The sequence below is a fragment of the Colletotrichum godetiae genome, assembly GCF_030913485.1.
Source record: "Colletotrichum godetiae strain CBS 193.32 chromosome Unknown BDP55scaffold_29, whole genome shotgun sequence".
Taxonomy (NCBI): Eukaryota; Fungi; Ascomycota; class Sordariomycetes; order Glomerellales; family Glomerellaceae; genus Colletotrichum; species Colletotrichum godetiae.
The window spans coordinates 384,548-401,048 of record NW_026851277.1 but is presented as its reverse complement, the minus strand read 5'-3'; the positions used below and the strand labels follow the sequence as shown (position 1 = coordinate 401,048).

At 53.3% G+C, this 16,501-nt stretch overlaps 5 protein-coding genes across 5 annotated transcripts; 4 read left to right on the top strand and 1 right to left on the bottom strand.

The window, feature by feature from the left end:
• Positions 1–345: 345 nt before the first annotated feature.
• On the top strand, positions 346–3,631 carry BDP55DRAFT_730282 (tannase and feruloyl esterase-domain-containing protein; the record flags this gene model as incomplete). Its single annotated transcript, XM_060579672.1, has 3 exons — positions 346–1,905; positions 2,387–2,924; positions 2,982–3,631. 3 exons carry the CDS (start codon positions 346–348, stop codon positions 3,629–3,631), a joined length of 2,748 nt encoding a protein of 915 aa, XP_060427802.1.
• Positions 3,632–9,255: 5,624 nt separating this feature from the next.
• BDP55DRAFT_669265 (uncharacterized protein) lies at positions 9,256–10,866 on the top strand. Its single transcript, XM_060575286.1, has 3 exons — positions 9,256–9,659; positions 9,719–9,922; positions 10,085–10,866. The coding sequence occupies exons 1-3, from the start codon at positions 9,549–9,551 to the stop codon at positions 10,466–10,468; spliced, it is 699 nt and encodes a 232-aa protein (XP_060427801.1). The 5' UTR covers positions 9,256–9,548; the 3' UTR covers positions 10,469–10,866.
• Positions 10,867–11,507: 641 nt separating this feature from the next.
• On the bottom strand, positions 11,508–12,547 carry BDP55DRAFT_730280 (cellulose-growth-specific protein; the record flags this gene model as incomplete). Its single annotated transcript, XM_060579671.1, has 4 exons — positions 11,508–11,662; positions 11,871–12,084; positions 12,246–12,424; positions 12,484–12,547. The coding sequence occupies 4 exons, from the start codon at positions 12,545–12,547 to the stop codon at positions 11,508–11,510; spliced, it is 612 nt and encodes a 203-aa protein (XP_060427800.1).
• Positions 12,548–13,130: 583 nt separating this feature from the next.
• On the top strand, positions 13,131–13,793 carry BDP55DRAFT_669261 (uncharacterized protein). The gene has a single exon (XM_060575285.1). The coding sequence runs from the start codon at positions 13,416–13,418 to the stop codon at positions 13,698–13,700; it is 285 nt and encodes a 94-aa protein (XP_060427799.1). The 5' UTR covers positions 13,131–13,415; the 3' UTR covers positions 13,701–13,793.
• A 1,325-nt stretch (positions 13,794–15,118) lies between these two features.
• BDP55DRAFT_730279 (fungal cellulose binding domain-containing protein) lies at positions 15,119–16,123 on the top strand (the record flags this gene model as incomplete). The annotated part of the gene is made up of 6 exons (XM_060579670.1): positions 15,119–15,269; positions 15,339–15,474; positions 15,527–15,642; positions 15,715–15,938; positions 16,010–16,057; positions 16,112–16,123. The coding sequence occupies 6 exons, from the start codon at positions 15,119–15,121 to the stop codon at positions 16,121–16,123; spliced, it is 687 nt and encodes a 228-aa protein (XP_060427798.1).
• Positions 16,124–16,501: the final 378 nt, after the last annotated feature.

Below are 16,501 nucleotides of genomic sequence, written 5' to 3'. Positions count from 1 at the left end.
GTCGCATTTGGCTACAAACCTTGCACCTCGGACTTGGTTTCCATTTGTTTCCCCCTCTGAGATGTTCATCTGACAAGACTGATATAAGATTAGCGCAACCAGGTTGCGGGGTCCAAGTGATGGACTCCCCACACTCTTTCAACCATACGCGGGGATGATGGAGGTGGGATTGCGGAGCCAGCGGGGTGAAATCATGAGTGAATGCAACGGTTCAGATTACATTTCCAGCCATGGGGTTCGTATAAGTACGGATACAGTGCCACGCCCATGAATAAGGTGCGCAGTGCCAGAGTGTTGGGACGACTTTAACTTGGCATATTCTTTCTGGGCTTCTTGTTCGTCACGATGCCGTCTGCTCCGCGAATCCTTAGTCTCCTTTTATGGGCGGCGGGATGCGCCTCTCAGGTCTCCTCGCAAAAGTTCTCAACTGGGTGTTCACTCGAAAGTATCAGCGCCCTCCTCACAATCGAAAACCAAGCCGAGGTCTTGACAGCTTCACAACTGGGCGACAATGGCACATTTGGAGAGGCGGGCAACATCGCCTACCCCCAAAACGCAACGCACCTCCCGCCCCTCTGCGTCGTCTCCATCAATGTCACGTCCTCACCGACATCGTCCTACACATTTGGCATCTTCCTGCCAGACGAGTGGAATAATCGCTTCCTCGCCGTCGGTAACGGGGGGTTCTCAGGGGGTATCAACTGGTACGCCATGGGCACGGGCGTCAAATACGGCTTCGCGACAATGTCGACTTCCACAGGTCACAACTCGTCCAACCAGGACATGGGCTGGGCGCTCAACAACCCCGAGGCCAAGGCTGATTGGGCTGGGCGCAGTCTCCACGGCTCAACTGTCATCGCGAAGCAGATTGTAGAGGGATACTACGGCGCCGCGGCCAACAGGTCGTATTACTCTGGTTGCTCGACGGGTGGCCGGCAGGGCGTGAAGTCGGCGCAGGATCACCCGGAGGACTTTGACGGGATCCTGGCCGGTGCGCCGGCATGGATGTCGACGAGCCAGCAGCTGTGGCAGCTCAAGGTCAGGGCTGTGAATTTGCCCGAGGACGAGCCTGGGTATCTCCCGCCTGCCGTGTTTGAGGCCATCAGCGACGAGGTTCTGAGGCAGTGCGACGGGTCTGATGGTATTGTTGACGGTGTGGTGATGAACCCTGCGCACTGCGACTTCCGGCCGGAGAAGATGCTCTGCGGCGACGCAAGGTCAAACCGCTCCGCGTGTCTGACGGCGCCGCAGATCGCGACACTGAAGCAGCTGTACCGCCCTCTCATTCAGCTCGACGCCGGGGTTCACAATGTGACGTACGTGTACCCTAACTTTGGCCTGGGCTCCGAGAAGCAGATGCCGTCGTCGTTTGGATCGAATAACGAGCCTAGTCTCTACGGGACGGAATACGCCAAGAACTACCTCTTTGACGACCCGTCGTGGGACTGGACGACGCAGTTTGACTACTCTACTTTCGTCGAGGCTGCACGGCTGAACCCGGGCAACGTGAACGCGGATAACTTTGATCTCTCTGCGTTCTACGGACGCGGCGGGAAACTGGTGCAGTATCACGGCTACGCGGACGGGCTAATTCCGACGGATGTGAGCCGCGTATTGTACGACGAGACGTGGGCGGCCATGGCGGCGCGTGGCGTCGATTTGGACGAGTTTTGGAGGTTGTTTTTTGTTCCTGGGATGCAGCATTGTTCGGGCGGGGTGTATGATGCGCCGTGGTACTTTGGCGGGAGCGGGCATGCAGCGGCGTTGGAGGGGAATGGGCAGCATGTCTTCCCTGTGCCTGGGATGAACGATGCGAGGCATGATGTGTTGCTTGCACTTGTTGAGTGGGTTGAGAGTGGGAAAGGCGTGAGGGAGATTGTGGCGACCAAGTTTGGTAACGACACTGTTGGTGAGGGGGTGTTGAGGCAGAGGCCGATCTGTAGTTACCCCGGGTATGCTTCTTGGGATGGGAAGGGGGATGTTGATGCTGCTTCGAGTTGGAGTTGTGTGAGTGTTTGAAAGGTAGAACTGCGAGTATATAGAGGGCGGCAATGGTATTACATTGAGTTCTACGACGTAGAAAATGAAGCAAATGAGATTTCTCGTGATACTTCCAAGGTGAAGGAGAGGAGTCACGTGCCGGCGTGCGTCTAGCGCGTAGATTAGTCACGTCCGTCACAATGGCCCGCGTCTCGACGACGTCATCAATGCATATGAGCTCTCGGCCCTTGAAGGCATCCAGCGCATCTCAGTGCAAGCAATTGTAACAGGATACTCCAATCATAAATCACTGGGTCATCGAGGACCATGTGCGGAAGATACGCTCTGGCCCTGGTGAGTCTCGCAGACACAGCCAAGCTTCATGGCGAGACTAACACAACCGCAGCGGCCGTCGCAAATCCGGCGGATGCTGGAAGACGATGACATGTCAGTGGATGACGCGCCAGAAGACGAGGGCCAGGGATCCCCTCGCCAGACATACAACTTCGCACCGGGCTACCACGGCGTCGTCTACCGCGCCGATGTCCCAGACCGTGGTGCGGGGCACCGCCGTGATCAAGGGACCAGCCAACAGGATAATGCCACCTCCGAAGCGATATCAAGCCAACCCAAAAGCAATGAGAGCGGTGATGTCTCGGTCAAGTATAAGATGCAGTCGATGCAGTGGGGTTTGATTCCCTTCTGGACCAAGCGCGATCCCGGTTACAGCACGCTCTCCAAGACGATCAATTGCCGCGACGACTCGCTGAGCACACCTGGTGGGATGTGGTCGACCATGAAGGCGGGGAAGCGGTGTATCGTCGTGGCTCAGGGGTTTTATGAGTGGTTGAAGAATGGAAAGGAGAAGACGCCGCATTTTGTGAAGAGGAAGGATGGGCAGCTCATGTGTTTTGCTGGGTTGTGGGATTGTGCGCAGTATGAAGGTGAGCATTATCACGATTTGGACGGCTCTGTCGCGAGAACTCTAACATGTGCGATAGATGCCCAAGACAAGCGGTATACCTACACCATCATCACGACAGACTCCAACAAGCAGCTCAAGTTCCTCCACGACAGGATGCCAGTCATCCTCAACCCGGGCTCTAAAGAGCTCAAGACCTGGCTGGATCCAAAACGGTACGAATGGTCCAAGGAGCTGCAGGACCTCTTGAAGCCATTTGACGGCGAGCTCGAATGCTACGCGGTCAGCAAGGAGGTCGGCAAGGTCGGCAACAACTCGCCTTCCTTCATCATTCCCGTCGCGAGTAAAGAGAACAAGGCCAACATTGCAAACTTCTTTGCCAATGCGTCTGCCAAGAAAAAGTCCAAGGAGGCCACGGAGCTGGAGCCTACTATCGAGACAAAGGAGGAGCCCAAGGAGTCGCAAGTCGGCCAGGACCAGCCGGTGCCGGAAGTCATCGCCAAAGCGGCTGAAGAGGAGGGCAGCCAGGAGGGAGCGGGGCTCAAGAGGGAGGCACCTGACGCTGATGGCGATGCAGACAAAGAGCCGCCCAGGAAGACGTCGAGGGTTTCGCCTGTGAAGGGGAGGCAGAGCAGGATCAATCCTACGAGCAACGGGAATAAAAGCCCGGTCAAAGCGAAGCAGGGCGGTACGCAAAAAATTACCAAGTTCTTTGCCAACAGTTCCTGAATTGTTTCACTGGCGTATGGAGATGGGGTATGGGCAATGGATCAATATACTGGGCTGGTTTGGGCCAAATCAGGCGTGGATAGCTGACGATTTGCATAGGGTTCAGGGAATAGTTTGAGTGGAAGTCTTCTCTTCCAATTATTCTCTGGGATCCGCGGTATTATTCGGCAATGGAGTTAAGAGTTGCTGCCAATTTCTATTCGTTCTATTTGGCACGATGTAGATCATGCAACAAAATGTGCCCTTGTTGATACAGAACGACTAGTTCGCTCGCATTTTTACACATTGTGCAGACCAATTTTTTACCTAAAGAACCAAGTATCACATAGAACGTCTTTCTTGACGAAACTGAACCTCGAAAAAAGTGTCCAAAGGCAGACTCGAACTCCCATTATCGCCAATATGGCTCTCATCCCCCTTCCCGCGAACATCCTCACAACGCCGGCGCAAGAAATTACATTAAACAGATCATCTAGCAAAATGGAAGCCATTTCTCAGGAAAAGTCAAAAGGTTCCAACTGGCAAAATGGTAAGATATGTCATTATTATGACCTCTGCTGTAACAAGGGACTACGGTCGGGCAGGCCAGTCTTTTAAATGTGAGTTCTCATGAGCGCTGTTGTACACGTTAGACCACTTGGCCAACATGCACGCCGTTGCTCACCCCGACGGAAGACTTTGCGGTCCGTTTGACTATGGAGCATGGCAGCCCATTCTTGGGTTTGAGTCCCTTGTTGGCGTGGACCGAGGGAGGTGGCTTGAGGGCTTCGATCGGGTACCCGGGTGGTTTCAACCTTGAGGATATACTTCACATGTTCATCGGCACGGAAGGGCTAAGAAATCAATAGCTACCAAGACATTTCTGTGTGCTTGACAGTTTGATGGCCAAGAGTGACATGCTTTGTGTTGGGATGATGTGTTTCCTTGCCATCGACTTACAATTTGAGGTAGGGCGTGCTCACCAGCACAAGAACGGATAAGTGGTGGCCCTTTCAGCCGCTCTTAAAATAGATCTTTATCAAAACTCGATCTTCACCAAGTGAAACCTCTCACAAGAAAACGAGATACCCCAGAAACCTCGCTAGGGCGGGGACTAGAACCGATGTTCTAGGCTAGACGATCGTAGTCCAGACCTCTTCTAGACATGTGTGGCGTACGGGGGCTATGAGGCGGCGGATGACGACGCCTTTCTTGGGACGGCAGCGCGGCGGGAGTCGTCACTTGTGCTCTGGGACGACGGCCGTGGGTGGGATAGAGCTGATGACGAATCTCTGGGCCCCAACAGAGAGCAAAGGTGGTTTTGAAATCAGAAAAGCTAAATTGCAGAATTAATGATTATTCGTGACAGACGCAGCATCTCTCCAAGTATGACTCTGTAGATCTAGGCTACAGCACAACGATCTCGGCATGCCAGTCATGTAGCCGGCGGCAATAAGACGTCGTTGGCCGAAGGAAAGGGTACCACACCCAGTACCCGCGGAGAAGAGAGGTCCAGACGCATTTCCTTGGTTCGAGCTTCCTCGTATTGAGTCTTAAGCCTCTCGAGTTGGGATGAAAATGGGTTCAACGGGCCAACGAGATTGGGTGCGCCGGGGATGCGTGGGCGAACCCCAGAATTCAGGGTTCAAGAAACGTTCAAACAGCTCGACGTGTGTGGCTTGAGTCTCGGGGGCAATCTCGCGTCGCGAAAGAGTCGGTAGGGATGGGAAGAGGCTCTTGCGGTGCGGCGGGTTCGAGACTTGAGAGGGGATATGCCGGCTTTGTTGTTTGCTATAAGTGCCCTCCTCAAGAGAAGGGTAGCCTGAAAAGTCACATTCTGGTCTGATGTTTCTGACAGCGCCCGAAAAGTCAAATGCCCTTCTGCAAAGAAGAACGTTTTCGCTCGCCCTCGCGTCAGTCAGTCGAATTTTGTGGCGCATTTTTAAATACGCATGTCTGCGTGGCACAGAGTCAGGTGTAGGCAACATATCTCGGCGCATGTGCAGGGGCTCCCGGTGCGGGACTCCGTCGTGCCTCCGCTTCGCCGTGACGGTGCCGATGAATAATGGATCACGAATCGGCCTTGTACCCGCTCTTTTTATCGGCCATTCCGCGGGGCAAAGTGAGGGTTGACATGGCCGGGGAAACGCTCAATTGCCTACCATCCCTGGGTTACCAACTGAATACAACCATGCAAAGATGCGAATCGGAATCGGCACAGTTGACATGGGCCAGGACGTGGAAAGTCCAGGACCTCACGTCAACATCAGCCGCTTCCGCAAAATAGGCGCTACTGCGGCGCACTTGCGCCTTTGTGCCGGATTCCTGATGTGGTGGTGTGTCCTGGCCATGCACTGGGCTCCAGTGAGCTGCCCCCCGGTTCCAACGGCTCAGGATAGAGTTTCTATCCTGCTTCGCTGGGCGGGTAAGTCGGGATTAAGAACACGTCGATTTTCGGGGACCAACCATAGAGTATGGAATCTGTGCCGACGCAAACTACGGTAGGATATTCATAGCTGGGCTTGTAACTTGACGGCGGGACCCGTGCTTCTAAACGGCGACCGAGCGGGGAGGGAGGGATTTCCTCTGTTCGACGACGTCAGCAGCCAATGTAGTGTGCTTCGTTCACCACGGCGCTCCGACGATCGGTGCCGAACGAGCTCATGGTGTCTTTCATCACATGGTGGCGGTCTACGGGAGATCTTGGACATATGGGCGACGTGTAATCCCGAGATAGATGCGATTGCTTCTTTAGTGGGCAATGCTGTCAAAAGTGATCTAGAGATTCGAATATCAGTGATCAACAATTGCTATGCAGTTGACGGACCGCATGCAGCACGTCACCAATTCGACCCACACTGGCCATCACGAGTTCACGACGTGATTGGGGATGGATACCGGGTGGAAAGCGCATCGAAGCATCGGAAGACAACGCCAAGCCTTCTGTGCATCGATGGACCGTTGGTCTGGTGGTGATGGTAGTGAGGGGGTGAGGGGGTGAGAGGGGAAGGGGGTGGCTCTCCCCGTCTGCTTCTGGCGTCAAGCTTCAGAAGAGGAAGCATGATGAACCGGAAGGGAGAGACAGATACATAGGGATTTGCAGCGATACGCTCCGTAGGATAAGCTTATTCAGGGATATCAAGTACCACTGGAGTGCAGGTTTCTGCGAGACTCGTATGGGCGAGGATGATCAATGGGGAGCCGGTTTACGCGAGTCCACCCTGCTCAAGTTGTCTCCATATCCCACTTTACGCCATGGGAACTACCGGGAATGAAACTGACGGCTCTGCTGGAATACTACCCAATTATCGCTTGTCACTTGAAGCTTCGATTCCCTGACAGTCTTCACTGTGCCCCCGGCGCAAGCTGAAGCCGACCACCGACACGCCACCGACGCGAGTCCGACGTACCCGAGTCAGGCGTACGGCACCCCTGTACCGCAAGGTCGTGGTCTTGACGGGAAGAACAAGAGGGAGAAAAGGGCTGGATGTTTTCCTTAGGGCTGTGGCTGGACGCCCTAGGGAGGAGAGTTGTTTTGTTCCCTTTTCGGGTAAGTAATGTTCACATCCCGGTCCCAGCAACACATCCCGTCGCCCGATGGCGGCTATAGAATTGGTCAATGCAGTTTTGTCGGAGCCGAAAGGGCACCGGTAGCTCTGAAGGCGTCTGGACTGGACCGTACGGACCAGCAGTCTTTCAATGCAAGGCGGAATCAACGGTTCGAAAGTTTTGGAGAGGGAGGCAGCCACACGGGAGAACAGGTCCAGGCCTTTTGAGTTTCTGCCGATCTGATCACTGCCCATGGTCCCATGATGTCGTTGTGAGGGCATTCACATTGGGGGGAAAGGAAACCGTCCCATCCGAGCTATCTTCAGCTGAAGCAGCTGAAGTTGAAGGGTTTTTCTTGCTCAAGATGGGGAAAGAGTAATTAAAAAAACTTGTCTGAAATTTTCGTTTTCAATGGGGAGTGTAGTAAAAAGGGGCCGCCCACTTTGCGAGACGCCGAAATGCCGGGCAAAGTCCCAAGGTGACACAGAGAATCAGAGAGTCTAGAAAACGGAGTGGAAATGAAGTGAGAAAATATCGCGGGAGAAAACAAACCGTCTGACCCACGCAAGAGTGGTAAATCCGTGGAGCACTGCGCGAAGATCACGGGATGACGAGTCTCTACGGATACAGACTACGAATCTGCAGGGCTTTGTTTTCGTTTTTGTGGCTCTGCAGAGGTTAACTGACACTTTGGTACCGGCGAGTCTCATCGTTACCCCTCTGGGCTCGGGCTGAGCTGGACGGTTGAACCCCCTCTGCGAACACAGATCAGTCCAAGTCTAGATCACCTTGGCAAACTCGCTCAGAGTGAAGTACAGCTGCATCTCACAGAGTTACAGATAGCCAGAAACGCTCATACATATGTCATCCTTGTCATTGAGGGACGGAGTGATATCATAACGGATGAGGCCGAGCTCGCCTAGATTCGCGTTTTACGGGCACACACACACACACACCACTCCCGCCCACTCACACACTTTGTATCCGTACACTACGGTCCGCGGTCCACGGAGACAAGACATTTGACAGAAAATAAGGTGTTCTGAGCCAATGCTAAAGCTAAGCTGAATGAAGATTAGCTCCCGCAATGATTGCTGGGAAACCAAACCGATCGAACCCGCAGCCAGCAGGGAAAATAGCGCGCCTACTGATTCAGTCACTCACATTTCCTCTCACTCACCCACACTTTTTTGTCTCACTAGAGACGTTCTCAGTGAGAGCCTCTCACTGAGACTGGAGTCACTGCTCCCCTCTCCCTCTCTCTCTTAACTTGTGACGGGGCCCAGTGGCTCCCCTTCCCTTCTGCTATTCCCGGAACGTCTCCGCTCGTCTTCGGGCCTCGACTTCTCCAAAACACGCGATTCGTCTCCGGCGTCCCGGGATCGAATGGGTCCCAGCCCGAATCAGCTCCTTGAGAGAGTCCTCTCTGGCCCTCTATTTTGCCCAGTTCTGGCTTTGAGTCCTGGCTTCGAAACAACGCGCGAATATTGCACTGTCACCCTCCGTCTTTGGTTGCTCTCGAGACGCTGGCTTCGAGTCCCGACATACGCATTGTAGTATCATGTACTTGCGGTTTAAGATACTCCAGACAAGCACGTCTCTTCCAATAATCTGAAGTATCTCTCACACACTCATAGATACACAACATCCTTCTCTTCCGACTCTTCACCAACCATCCACTCACCCTTCATGTATACACAGACACACGGACGGTGACCCACCATAGCTCTTTGGTCCCATCGTTGACCAAGCCTTGCACTGTTCACACACCCCCTCCCTCTCCAGATACGTACACCGTAGACCGGCGCGGCACCGAATACCGAATTCCAGATGCGACGGACTGGGATGGGAGAGCGACCGACTCCATATGCAGGTACTCGCTCTCATGTCTTTGTCCACGCGTGCCGGGCCAGCGTTGACATTAACACACGCCGTCATTGGTTCCAGCCCATGGTTCTCGTGCTCTTGTTTCCCCATGGTTCCATCGGCTCTCCATGTAGTCTACAACTATGTCTGATTCCCACGCCCCCTTGCCCCCTGTCTCCTGTCCTGTTTCTGGTCATACTACGGATAGAATCGTCACATCTCTCTCTCGTGCCGTCTTCGGAGATCTTTTGGCGATGCTTCGCTCTCACCCGAGGACGTAGCATATATAAGTTGCCCTTGCCCACCCTCGCCTCCTCGATCACGCTACTGCCCTCCATCTCCACGCCTCCCTTTTTCGCCTCTTCATCCCACAGATCCATCTATACCACTATTCTCAGTTCTCACACTAGTTCGCCATCCATCGTCACCGTGATCCTTGTATTGCCACATCGAACTTCTCTCAACCACCTTGAATCATTGTCAACAAAGAAGTTGGAGAAACCACCAAAGACACATCTGCGCAATGGACAGTACATCACCAGAGCTCCCACCATACGCCATGCCCGTCGACTTCTCCTCAATGGTTGGCACAACTCCATACGACATCATCGCCGCGCAGTTCGCCTCACGCATCGTATGTGATAACACACCAAAACACCACAACTCAGGCTTTGAAACTCACACCTAGAACAGAACTCCAACGAGAATGGCTACTGCACTCCGACGTCACTATGGTCTAGCCCTCAAAGCCCGACCTCCAGCATCGATCACAGCAAGGCAGACGACTCGCACGATGACGCACACTCCCCCACCAGCGGATCCGAAGAGTCTTCAAAGACCGCTCAGAAAGGAAGACGGGGTAACAGATATAAGAACTGCAGCGAGTCAGTGCTATCAGTAAGTTGCTCTTCGGCTTCCCATCTTGCTTTTCTTCCCCGTGTCCGTGTCAAATTTCCCCGTTTTTAAGCAAGCATCGGTTCCCTGATCTTCAACTCCCGCGGGCCGCATCCGAAAGACGCATGGCACACAAAAATACTAACCACCTTGTCCTCCGTATAGAAACGCCGCGCCCAGAACCGCGCCAACCAGCGCGCCTACCGAAAGCGCAAGGAGTCTCGCCTCGAGGAGCTCCAGGCCCAGATCCAGGACATGAGTCAGAAGAACGACGCGCTCTGCTGTGCTTACAGACTCTTGGCCAACGAGTGCTGCAGGCTCCGCGCGAGCCAGCAGATGTCTGCTGCTGCTGCTGTTGCGGGGCAGGCTCCGGCGTGGGACTTGGTGAGCAACACCAACAGCAACAACGGGGCCGGGGGCTTGGCATTGGATATGTCTGCGCTCAACGCATACCGCATCGTCCCTCCTCCCGCATCGACTTCGAGTCCCGTCCCCGAGTCATATCTCGACTATCCCGGCAGCCCCGATAAGTTGTGGAGCCCCTATTGATCGCGAATCCAGCGGAAGAGGGGAATGGATCGTCGGGGTCGGGATTTGAGACCGGGTGTTGAGAGCCGGTGATTACGGGGATAACGACTTATGGGAGCTCTATTGTGTCTTTTTTTCTTTTCATTCTCTTTTGACGATCTTGATAGGGCTTTCTAGAGTGGGGGTTATTTCCCTGTTTCTATGGAGGGTTTCTGGACCGGATGAGCGACTCTTTGGGATTTTTGCGAATGGAGTCTGGTGTTTTTTTCTTGAGCCCAATTTTTTTTTTTTCAAGATAATCATTGTCGGACATGAAAGTCTCGACATGGCAGCCATGCCCAACACCTCCGCCAAGTTCGTGTATATCACGAAGCTATTCTGGTAGATAAATCAACAAATCAAAAAATTTTGATCAACATTCAATATTGTCTCTGTTTTGGAATTCCTCGTATTCATCATCGTCCACTTCACTTACAGGCTGTGCAGCGGCACGCGCAGCCAACCAGCCACGCACGCCGTGCGGCCGTGGAAACCGCGGAAAGCCTAATACCCAACAACCATGGCTATCGTGGAAGGAAAGAAATCTCTTTGGCGTTGCGTCACCCCTCTTCTTGAGATGACACAAACGAGGGCCTAGATCAGCACGTTGCCACAGGTCCTCCCGGAACGGTGTATGTAGTTGGCTTTTTTGACCCCACCAAGACATTAGCACGACTCGCTCACGATGACTTCACTTTCCGTCGGTGCGGTTAGGGGCGGAACGTGTGCGCGCGACTCACCACTGGGTAGTATATGTTGATCAAGATACCGGGCTCGTTGCCAGTGTATGCGCCCCTAGTAATACGCGGAGATTAACACACCTGCCAGATCCTATCAAGGTTCCATTGAGAGGAAAGATTTTCTTTTATTGTTTAAACGAGAACGAGCCGCGCGCCGCCCGCCCGCCCGCGTCTGGCCCTGCTGGTGGAGCTCTGTGGATGTGGGGAAAGGTTGGAATGGATTTCTTCAGGAAAAACAGAACATGGCACGATCAATGATATGAAAGCTTGGCTGGGACAACTCACGGAAATCTGACGGTAGGCGAGAACGAGCCACTGCCGCTCCCTGAACCCGTCACTTTGATCTGGGCGCACGAGATGTAGAACTGGACTCCGGCCTTGGCGCTGGCGGAGTGTAGACCAATCTGCTCGATGCGGAGGAGGTACTCTCCCGGGGCTAGACTCCGTCAGTACTCCGACCTGCCAACTCTATCACACACGGACGGGCGTTGAGAACATTTCTAAGTGCCCGTCCGTGGGGACCAACGATGATCACGGCTGCATGGTCCCGGATAAGGAGCGTACGGGGGAAGCAAGCAAGCACATGTAGCACGAGTAAGTCAAACACTTGACCGGCTTGACAGAAGAAGAAAGTCGTGACGTACGTGTGCATGAAGGGATTTGAAAGTTGAAGCCGGCCTGGTTCGAGGCGGGGAACTTGATCTGCCCGTTGCCTGTCTGCGCGCCTAGCTCCCAAATCTTTGCCCAGGGACCGCTGCCGTCATAGGTTGTGACGTTGCTGGAGGACCCCGCGGCGGGCGAGAGCCAGACGATGACGGGCCCGTCGTGGTAGATTGCTTGGTCCATTGCGAAACCGACCTGCAGACGTGAGTTAGTAGTAAGTCGAGTCGAGCGACAGTCCGCGGGGCTTCGGGGGTAAGGTATCATGACACGGAGAAACGGAACCGGGGAGGGGGTGAGGGATCGGGAGGCGGATAAGGGGTGTGAGAATGGGAGCACAAGTAGAATGGAATATTCACGGTCGAACCGGCCGCGACGGTGGCGATTTGCGTCGCCGGACCCGAGGAGAGACCGCCAGCGTTGCAGACGATGTCTTTGCTGAGGACGTCTGTGACGGGGCTATTGTAGTTTGTGTTGCGCCGGACGTGGACGTATTCGCCCGTGTTGACGCCCCCAACTACGAGGCTCGTGAAGCGATCTGGTTGGGTAGGGTTGTTAGCCGGGGATGGCAATAACTTCACACCTAAGACTTCTCACAGTGGGCGGAGACGACATCGCTCAGAGCCACGAGCGTCGTGAGGATTGTGATGAAGGTCTTCATCTTGAGATTTGCAGTAAATCTTCCTGGAAGTTATCGAGAGGTACGTGTCTCAGTAAACACCTTAACCGCAACTCAGCGTCATTCGCCTCGAGGGCGATGCTCGATAGTTAAGGCTATTGAACGACTGATTTACAACACACTTCAAACGAACTACCCGTATGACACATCGGTCAGTCTAGACTGTGATGCTTATAGTTCCGTCCGGTACTTGCCCAATACACAGAAAGGGGTGTCGAGGTTAGATTGCCGAGACGTGGCGATGTTACTTGACTGGATATAGCCGGTGAATTCTACCGCATGATATAAAAGCTCAAGTCCTTTTATCTTAGCCTGCTGATTTATTTGCGCGTGGGGACGAGTCTACTTTCGCCGTGCTAGCCAATGTAAGCAGGAGGTTGGCTCTTGGTCGTTCTGACGTAGGGAACACAGTCTGCTGCGAGGGCCCAAAGTCTTCTGTTCCATCCGTTGAGTTAGCTGCCATGATCTCGGTGCCTTCTGGCAATGAATAGTCGTCTCAGTGAAGCGGAGAAAAGACAAGAAGAAACACCAAAAGAAAAAGGTGTTGTTCTCAAGCACTTATTGCAGTAAACCTAAGCCCCATCGGGTTGGCAGACACCGCTTTGCATAAAGACCACAGTGAAAACTGAATAATCCGGCCTCTGAATTGCATATATCCATCTTTAATCACGACTTTTGTCGTTAGTTGACATCATCAAGTATCGGGCCGACTCCAATTAAGGCCACGGCAGCTACTCAATTATACTACTCAACCGCACACAATAGACTATCCGCGTATACGGTATAAGACTATCGGTATTTCTCCGACTAGGAATCAAACTTCAACAGAGCAGCCAAATGCAAGTCAAGCATGTTACTCGGTGTGAGCATGGGTCACTTCGCCTTATCGGCGGGGCTTGCGGAAGCTCAAATCCCGAAAGGCAAGGGGCGGATGTGTTCCACTTCCCATGCGGGCCGGGAACGATCCACTTTCTCGCTCCGGACGGGGAGATCGGAGGTGTTCCTAACAAGTTCTATTCTTATGAACGCCGTTGATCGTGTGGGAAGTGAATTGGTATGCACCGGGTCGTCTTCTACGCTTGATTCAAATCCTTATGAGGTCGGTCCCGGGACTGTAAAAGACCATTCGCTCTGAGGTCATCACCACTCGCCTTTATTGAATAATCATTATAATCTGACTAGAAGGAGCTCCTATAGGTTGGATTGATTATTGAGTAGTGGTATGAGGATGATAGATCAGTGAGCGGAGGGAGAGAAAATGTACCTTTTAGAGCTCGGAGGTTCTGGCTCCGCGGAACTCCGTTTCACGATCCCGGATAACTTCCGGGAAGGAGGTTGCTGCGAATGTAGACCATCCTATCAGGCTGCTCAGCATTACCATGTTGATATTTCAGGACTGGCTGCAGTCTCATCTACAATTCATATCAGGAGATATGCAGCTGCGGCAGCGAGGACATCGTGGGTCGCAAATATAGATTGTCACTGTTAATGGCTTTGGCCACCCGCGCTTATATCATTCTCTAGCAAAATGGGAGAGATATTTGTTCGCAGTGCCCTTCAATATTCTCTAAATTCACCTTCCTCATCTTGCATTCCGTCATAGGTGGTGTTCATCATAGTGTACCGTAGGCAGTGCTTCCCATGCACACATGCAGCTGAGCCGAGGACGTCCGTCGTCAAGTGATCTACACGGCTAAAATGTTGTCCCATACAAGCTTAATTTAAGTAGATTGCAAAGTCCGGGGTGCAGGTCATCTCCGGCAAATGGACGGCTCACGTGCTATGCATGACTTCTGCCGGTGGCTACATCACTTTCGACACCGCTGTTAAGATCCAACGCTACCCTGCATTCAACTTGTGGTTCTTGACGAGACCTCCGTTGTTCGTCTCTCCGAAACACAGTGATAGGGTGTACCACTTTGTAGACAGTCGTCTTCATGATCCTGCATTTGTCAGCCTTGAAGCACGTCGAATGATCCAAGAGATCTTGCCCGACAGAGGTGGCAACCCTCTAAGGGTAGCTCTGGGTGCTGTATGGGAGGTAATCAGACACTCGAAGCACATCCTCGACCACTGACCTGTCACCATTCAAAGCCAAGTCTCGTGGTCCGACAACGCTGCCCAGCATTGGCAGGGCCATATTGGACACAACCAGGTCAACTCAGCGTCTGGTACCGTTTCCTGGCCATCAAAGTAAACCACCCATCACGCGATGCACCATCTATAGGCGATGTTCCGGAGACCCGCCAACAGCCGAAGTAATCCCACCTCTCACCGTGGCCACGTAGGGGGGCGGTTGATTGCCAGCGTTGATTGAACCCCCTCCCAATCACGACTGCTCTACGGAGTAGCATCAGGGAAGCAGGACCTCCGAGCCTTTTCACACCCGCAACTTGACATAACCCATGGTTGAATATCCAGGATCCCCTTTAAATGACGAATACAGAGCCAAGAGCCTGCAGACGTGGTTCTCTCTTCTTCATCCTTCATTCAAATCAGCTCCCAGGTATACGCTCGTGTTCTTAACCAGACGCAACTTACGGACCCGCCACCATGAAGTTCCTCACCGTCGCCGCCGTCCTCTCGGCGGCCGTCTCGGAGGTCTCTGGACACTACATATTCCAGCAGCTGTCCGTGGGGTCCACAAAGTACGACGTCTTCAAGCACATCCGGAAGAACACCAACTACAACTCCCCGGTCACAGGTAAGTGCCCTCATCACTCAACCCACGTGTTCTGTCCCGGCCAGAAGATACTAAATCTCCGACTACAAGACCTCGCCTCGAATGACTTGCGATGCAACGTCGGCGGTGCCAGCGGCGCGCAGACGACGGTGGTAAACGTGAAGCCAGGCGACTCCTTCACCTTCACCCTCGACACGGCCGTCTACCACCAGGGTCCAATCTCGCTGTGAGTACTTACTCGGCCGCTAGAACAGTATCATCTACTAACGTATATCCAGCTTCCTGTCCAAGGCACCCTCTCACGTCCAAGACTATGACGGGTCCGGAAAATGGGCCAAGTTCAAAGACTTCCTCCCGACCTTTAGCAACGGACAGGCAACCTGGCCAATGAGACGTAAGATACTCACATCACCAACCCCTATCCGTCAAGGACAAAGACATCGGACTGATCGCTGACACCCCCCAGAAACCTACGAGCACAAGATCCCGACGTGCCTCCCCAACGGCGAGTACCTCCTCCGCGTCCACCAGCTAGGAATCCACAACCCGTACCCGGCGGGCATCCCGCAGTTTTACATCTCGTGCGCGCAGATCAACGTCACGGGATCGACTGCGTCCGCGAGCTCGTTTGCGCCGACCTTGAGTATTCCTGGTGCATTCAAGGAGACTGATCCCGGGTATACTGTCAATGTAGGCGTTGTCCCCTCTCGTGTAAAGATATATCGGGCTGTGTGTTGGTTCGCTAACATGTACGCTTGTAGATCTACCAGCCTGGATTCACATCGTATGAGGCTCCTGGTGGCGCAGAGGTAAGTTTGCGTATCGAGGCAAATTGAGGTGTAAAGGCTGACGGTTCTGTGCAGTGGACTTGCTAAGCTTTGGGTTCGTGATTGTAGGACTGGGCCATGGCATTTGGGTGTTTTGCTTTGCGATTCTCGTCCGATTCCATGGCTTGGAAATCATGAAATAGCAGACAGGGGATTGCCACAATGGATATGCCCTTCAGACATGCTGTGTTTGTCTGTCCAGCAGCTTGCCAAATTCTAGTGACTCGCTGTTATGTGCCGCTTGGCTTTCTCTAGACTTCCACATTGGTCGAAACAGACCATCTGAAGACTTCACCCAAAACGACGCATTGGGCCCTATCTAGTTTGTCCGCAGCAAACAACTTTGTCGTTTGAACAAGCCAAAGGATACAGATTTGGCACCACACTGAACCAAAGTGTTCAAGGCCCCCGATTTCCAGCGATAAG